Consider the following 7439-nt stretch of genomic DNA (forward strand, 5'->3'; position numbering starts at 1 on the left):
CCTAGCAGTACGTATGATCAAGCAATTTAGCACAAAAAGAGAAAGGCCTCACAACTTGGCGTCCTCGTGGACGTTAATCTTTGAGAAAACCAAATGGATCCAACTTTTGCCAGAGTTTAATAGCAAAGCTGTCACATTTCACACAAATGAGTATCGAGTCTGTCAGCGAATGGAAAGAGACGAGTGGGAGGAGGGAAGGGAGAGGTGGGGCTGCTGACTGGACTGTTTTCAAAGTGGCTCCAGTTTATAGGGGTGGGGCTGGGATGCTCCTCCTGGCAAGAGAGACGAAGCAGTTAAAAAATAATACTAGCAAGGGGCAGGATCCTCGGGATGTGGGTATATAAGGCGGCGCTTCCAGCGCAGAGCTGCTGCTGCTGCAAGAACCGCAAGTAGGGTGCACGGGCTCAGTCTCCCACGAGCCAGAGGCCGGGAGAAGGGCAGAAGGGGCTTGTGAGGTCCAACCCCGGGCTCCTTTTTCGCCCCTGGGACAGATACAGGACCCCCTAACTTCCTCATTTCCCTTCTCCCCACACGCGCACCTAGCCGCTAGTGCGCTCCAGCCCCGCACACCCGCGCGGGGCACAAACGCGCCTGGAGGCAGGTCGGGCCGAAGGCGATGCGTGCAGGTGGCTGGGCAGCTCTGCTCAGGCGGCGGGAGTAGAGCCCAGCGTGGAGGCAGGGAGGCTGCGGGGTTAGAGCCGCGGGCCGCGCGGGGCAGAGGCCGCCTTCGCTCCACCTAACACCTGCTGCTGCTGCTGCGGGCCGCGATGAGCCGCGTGGTGTGGCTGCTGCTGGGCGCCGCGCTGCTCTGCGACCAAGGCGCCTTTTGCCGCCGGGTCGTCAGCGGTGAGTCCGGGGGCCACCGGCCGAGCGATCAAGCTCGGAGAGGGGATGGTGGGGCGCGCGCGCGGGCGAGGGGCGGCGCGGGGCAACCTGCCTCAGGGCGGTGGGTGTCCAGGGACATGGAAACCTGCGCGGGGTTGGTGGCCACCACGAGGCCGGGAGAAATGAATTGTCTTACTCACTTCCTCGCACGCTCCCCCTCTCCGCCGCCCGCCCTTTTTACCCCTTGCACCAAAGTTTAAATGTTTTTGAAACGCCTGGTTTTAATAGCTGCGGAACGAGCTCCCCTGCATCATGAGCGGCTACAGCTGCTTTCAGGAGTCGTTCCCACTTTCTTTGTAGGAGAGTTGGCCACTGGTCAGGGCTTGGCACCTGCAAAGGGGTGGGGTAGGAGGGGGGCAAAGGGAACCCAGAAACAGAAGTGCCAATGCAGAATATGCCACCCCCTGTTGGCCTGGCTCGACTTCAGTCCCTGCACCATGCTTAAATGATTTCCCAGACCAGAGCTGCTCCATGGGGTAGGGTGGGGTGGGGTGGGGTGGGGTCGTTCAAGTACACGCAGCCTTTGTTCTCAGGAGGACTGACAAAGAGCAGGGGACTGGTCATTGCCCATAAACGGACGCCTTTCCTTTGCACCCCTTCGTCCAGATCTGAAGTCATGTCAGCAGATGAAGCTGGCCAGAATTGGGCTGAGGTGGGCGTGGTAACGACTGCAGGTTTGTGCACACAGTAGCACAATGGAGTCTGTCGAGTCCGTACAAGGGAAGTGGGTCAGAATTGGCAAGCTTCCCAGAGTTCTCTATTTTTTTTTTTTCTTTTTCTTTTTCTTCAACTTCCACCGTCCTATTGTTGAGCAATATGTTCCACATCCACCCTCCCTTACTTCTGGGGAAGGTCTCTAAAACAGATGTAGATTCTCAATAGCCTAGAATCACTGACTAGGGCCTACCTGAAGGCTGAGCATAGCTACCCTTATTGAGACCTCTTGCTGTGTTCATTAAGGTGTTACAATAAATATTTGTTGGCAGAATATGGGCAGGTGTGGAAGCGTGGAAAGTTTTTTTTTTTTTTTAATGTATAAAGCATCAATTCCTTTTCACATTTTGTAAACCTGTAAACAGGTGTCACTAGAGGTAGGTAAATGACAGACGACAGCAATTTAATCAGTTGTGAAGCTAGACCTTTAGAATCTGGCATATTAGGCTTAATTGTTACTGATTTTCCCCTGCAGCAACTTGTGATCCTCTGTATCTTCAGAATATCATTCTTTAAATTTCTAGTTACCAACTACTCTCCACTAACCTTTGTTTTTGGTCTTCTGGAGACATTAGGATTAAATACATTATGAAATGTCATTTTGAAATACATGGTGCTTACATATTTAGGAAGAAAATCAGGCTGTTTATATTTATAAAATGGAGATTTTTACATACAGTATTGAATAGGATATTACAGAAGGCATGATACTAGATCCTTACCCCCTCACCCCAAATTAGCTGTGAAGAGAAAGTTTACTATACAGACCCATCTGAATGTGTGAAGTACATGTCTGTCAGCCTTTGTGTTTATCAGAAGCTTTTATAGAAATGAGTGAACAGTGGAGACCGTACTCTGAATGTAAGGTGTTTTTTAAACAAATAGAAACACTTCATTGACTTAAATAGTCTCATCTTGGTGTATTCTTGTTATATGCCTTAAACTTTGCAAGAAGAAAAGGAATATGTAAAGTAAATATAAGACCTAAAAATTGTTGATGAATAGTGTGTTCTCTTATGACATAAATTCTTCCAAATCTTTTGTTGTGTTTTTTGGATTAAGTATTTATAGGCATCTTGTAGATGACATCTGGAAAATTTCTAATTAACTGAACATGATCTATTTGATTTAGCACAAATGATGAGGTTTGCTTGCTATTAAAATAATTACTAAGTTATGTTTTTCTTATGAATAATTTAATTGTCTTTGGCCATACAAATTCACATTGAAATTTAACCATCTATAAATGGATTTGTGATTTTTATCCTTTGAAGGCTATTTTTTCAAAGATGTATTTCAGCCATAATGGCATGAATACAGGGTAGCCTAAAACTTGACACTTGGGGACAATAGATCCTAACAGTTCTCATGTCTGTCTGGTCCATGTTAGGTTCTGAATGTTGCATTAACTTTTTCATGTCACCAGGGGACCAATCCCTACTCAAGTGTCTGAGGATTGAAACAGGCTCTTTGGGGCCATCATTGGGAACATACTTACAACATATGGAATATATTTTCTATTTATTAAATTTCAACAAAACAGTTTTGGTAGGAGAGACAGGATACCAAACTAATCACTTGTCCAGAAAAAAAAGACAGGCAATCACAAAACAATTCTCCATAGATATCCCTTCATTTTAGTACTCTGAAATATTCAATAAGATACTTTCTAATACTTTTAAATAAATCGTCTTTTTTTTTTTTAAGTTCAGGAGCTTTATATATAAGGTAAAAATATTTTAATAAGAAATAACATTTCAAACTACTTCAGCATCATAAGTTTTAATAATATTTAGCAGTAATAAGGATCCCTGGTGGCACAGTGGTTAAGAGCTCGGCTGCTACCCAAAAGCTCAGCAGTTCAAATTCACAAGCTGCTCCTTGGAAACCCTATGGGGCAGTTCTCTGTCCTGCAGGGTCACGATGAGTCAACATCGACTCCACAGCAATGGGTTTGGTTTTATTGGTAGCAGTAATAGAAAGTATTTTTATTTTTTATAGATTAATGGCCATGATTATTTTTGATGCATGGATGTGCAATAAAAATAGATAACCATGATGGTAATAATCAAAGCATATCTAATTTGGGAACTACTTTAGAATCTTAGACCTGGACTAATTGTTGCTGCACCCACTTGCGTAGAGAATTATGGAAGTGATGTTAATTTAATTTTGTGAAGTGATTGGTAGGTTATGACATCTTCCTTAGGACAAAGGTCCAAAAAAACAACCAAACCCGCTGCTGTCAAGTCGATTCTGACTCATAGCGACCCTATAGGACAGAGTAGAACTGCCCTATAGAGTTTCCAAGGAGCAACCGGTGGATTCGAACTACTGACCTCTTGATTAACAGCCGAACTCTTAACCACTGCACCACCAGGACAAAGGTAAGAGGATTTTATTTATAGACTATGGATAAATACAAAAAGTAAAAGTTAAAAATTCAGGTTTCCAAGTTGGGAGGAAATGTTTGAAGGGCAGCTGATATTTGTAAACATTTGAAGTGTGTTGAATAATATGTTTGTTTTTCTCATTTGCTCCTTTTCTTTTTAGTGTGCACAGCAGTGATCCCCAACCTGTTTTGTTGAAAAATGGCATTAGATATATTCCATGACACCTCCAAACTTCTCCAAACACTTTAGTATGCATTAGTTTAAACTTATTAAAATTGATATGCATTTTATTTAGGAGACTGGGGGATTTAGAGACCTCTCTCTTTAACCAGCAGACACCACAGAATATTGCAAATTCATGGCTGGTAACCAGTAGCCAATAGAGTAATGTAATAGCAAAAGATGTACAAGAAAAACCGCTGAGCGTATCCAGCCTATAACAGTATTCCATGACATCATCAAAAGCATAATGTGATGACAGTGCAGTTTTCAAAGATGCAATTACTTTAAGTATCTCTTGGGCAAGAATGGAACGGATTAATCTTATTACTAGTCATTAAATGAACCGCACATTTATCATAGCCATTATTCCGTAACTGCTGTTTGCCATCATTTTATGGTTTTGGTTTTTTAACTCTTTTTTTTTTTTTTCCTGAGGATGGACATACCTATTATAGAAGGAAAAACAAAAAAAAACAAAAAAACCTGTTGCCGTCCAGTCAATTCCGACTCATAGCAACCCTATAGGACAGAGTAGAACTGCCCCATAGGGTTTCCAAGTAGCACCTGGTGGATTTAAACTGGCAACCTTCTGGTTAGCAGCCATAGCTCTTACCCACTATACCACCAGGGTTTCCACAGTATTAGCACAGTGGTTAAGAGCTATGGCTGCTAACCAAAAGGTTGGCTGTTGAAATCCACCAGCCACTCCTTGGGAAACCCTATGGGGCAGTTCTAGGGCTCTGTAACTTAGCCCTTAGCTTCTGCAGTATTATAGAGAGGGGCCCAAAGTGGAACTCCAGCCTGATGCTCTCACTCATAATTTTTACTATTTACAACTGCTTTCTGCCCTAGGAGCACTGGTGGCACAGTGGTAAGAGCTCAGCTGCTAACCAAAAGGTCAGCAGTTTGACTCCACCAGCTGCTCCTTGGAAACCCTATGGGGCAGTTCTGCTCTGTCCTATAGGGTTGCTATGAGTCAGAATCGACTTGATGACAACGGGTTTTCTGTGCTCGGCACTTCACGTACAGGTGGACAGATCTGCAAGCCTGCCAGGCAAGATTGTTTCTTTGACTCTTTTTATTTTTTTTAAATTGACTTTTTTTTTCTTCTTTGACTCAACATATTACTGGTGTTTCAACGAGGCCTGGAAACATAGCTAAAATTATACTATTTGTAACTGGGAAAAAAATCAATTTGAGCCTTGTTTTGGTAAGGCTACATAAAAAGATCATCAAGGTCATATATGGTCTGAAAATCTGGACTAGAAGGTGTTCCAGTATTACCTCTGTATCTAAATATTCCATAGCAGAAACTCCAGCACCTGCTTAGCCTCATGCTCCCAATGCACAGCCCTTACATATCTTAGCTGCTAAGTAATCAGTAACTGCTGGATGCTAATAATTTTCACATAGATAACATGCATGGTGGGGAGTCCCTTGGTGGCGAAAACGGGTCAGTGCTCGACTACTAAGCAAACGACTGGCTATTCGAATCCACCCAGAGCCACCTCAGAAGAGAGATCTAGCAATCTACTTTAGAAAGATCACAGCCATTGGAAACCCTACGGAGCACAGTTCTACTCTGGAACACATGACATAGAGTCACCATGGGTTGGAATTCACTTGACAACTGATTTTATTTTAATGTTGTAGTTTCAGTGAAAGTTTACAATTCAAGTTAGTCTTATACAAAAAAAATTTATGCATACATTGTTATGTGACCCTAGTTGCTCTCCCTATACTGTGACAGCACACTCCTCCTTTCTACCCCTGATTTCCTGTGTCCATGCAACCGGCTTCTGACCCTGTCTGTCTTCTCATCTCACCTCCGGACAGAAGCTGCCCATTTAGATCCATGTATCTACTTGGGCTAAGACGCACACTCTTCACAAGTATCATTTTATAACCCACAGTCCAGTCTAATCTTTGTCTGAAGAGTTGGCCTCGGGAATGGTTTTAGTTCTAAGTTGACAGAGAGTCCGGGGGCCGTGCTTTCTGGGATTCCTGCAGTCTCAGTCAGACCATTAAGTCTGGTCTTTTCACTAGAATTTGAGTTCTGCACTCTACTTTTCTCGTGCTCCATCAGGGACCCTCTGTTGTGTTTCCTGTCAGGGTGGTCATTGGTGGTAGCTGGGCACCATCTAAACTGATTTTTTTTTTTTGGTTAACATACATAGTGCAGATATCAGTCCCTTTCTTCATGAAATCTTTCATCTTCGAAAAATATATATGAGACATACATGGAGGCAGCGTTGAATTGTGGTTAAAAGCACGGACTGTGGAGCTAGACCGCTTGATTCTGAGCCCCAGCCTTTCCACTTATGAGCTGTGCGGACTTGCATAAATTATTTTCTATGCCCCGCTTGCCTCGTTTTTAAAATGGGATGAGAGCATCTACATCACAGGTTGCTAGGAGGATTAAAGGGGTTAAAATATAGTTCTGCAGGTTGTGCTCCGCATACAGGTGCAGGCTAAGAGGATATGAGAGGGAGTTCAATTTGGCAAGTTCTGTGCCGGAAGTTGAGGCCACCTAGAGGAAAAAGCAACTTTTTCTAATTCATCAGCCATTTAGCTATCTGTATGGTCTCTGTGAGTCGGAATCGACTCGACAGCAGTGGGTTTATAATGAGGGGGGTGGGTGGGGGGCAGGGGGATAGAAAAATAACCACAACCAAAAGCCCAGTTGCTGTTGAGTGTATTGGTGAACCTATGTATGTCAGAGTAGAACAATACAGGGTTTTCAATAGCTGATTTTTGAAAATAGAGCTCCAGGCCTTTCTTCTGAAGTGCTGTGGGTAGACTTGAATCTCCAGCCTTTCAGTTAGCAGCTGAGCACATTAACCATTTGTGCCACTCAGGAGCTCCATCTATCACCGAGAGGTCGTCACTTCTTTTTATTTTTATTTTTAATTTTTTTAATTGTACTTTAGATGAAGGTTTAGAACAAATAGCTTCTCATTAAAGTCAGTACACATATTGTTTTATGACGTTGGTTAACAACCCCATGACATGTCAACACTCTCCCTTCTTGACCCTGGAGAACCTTTTTTTTGGTGAAAATATACATAGCCAAAGTTACACCATTTTGAAAGTTTCTACATGTACAATTCAGTAATGTCGATTACATTCTTCCAGTTGTGCTGCTATTCTCACTATCCTTTTCCAAATTATTCCATCACCATTATCTTCAACTCACTGTCCCCTAGGCTTCCCATCAAACCTTCT

The 7439-nt window shown here is 43.3% G+C and overlaps 1 protein-coding gene across 2 annotated transcripts in view; it reads left to right on the top strand.

Moving 5' to 3' along the window:
• Positions 1-401: 401 nt before the first annotated feature.
• CHODL (chondrolectin) overlaps positions 402-7439 on the top strand; it is a 26618-nt gene continuing 19580 nt past the window's right edge. Inside the window, exon 1 of one of the 2 annotated variants that reach the window (XM_004371351.1) lies at positions 402-846. In XM_004371351.1, coding sequence (XP_004371408.1) covers positions 768-846 — 79 coding nt within the window. In that variant the 5' untranslated portion in view covers positions 402-767. Of the gene's footprint in view, positions 847-1505; positions 1573-7439 lie in introns of those variants that run through there. The other variant, XM_012554135.1, reaches the window with a different exon arrangement.

The sequence above is a fragment of the Trichechus manatus genome, unplaced genomic scaffold, assembly GCF_000243295.1.
Source record: "Trichechus manatus latirostris isolate Lorelei unplaced genomic scaffold, TriManLat1.0 scaffold00012, whole genome shotgun sequence".
Classification (NCBI taxonomy): Eukaryota; Metazoa; Chordata; class Mammalia; order Sirenia; family Trichechidae; genus Trichechus; species Trichechus manatus.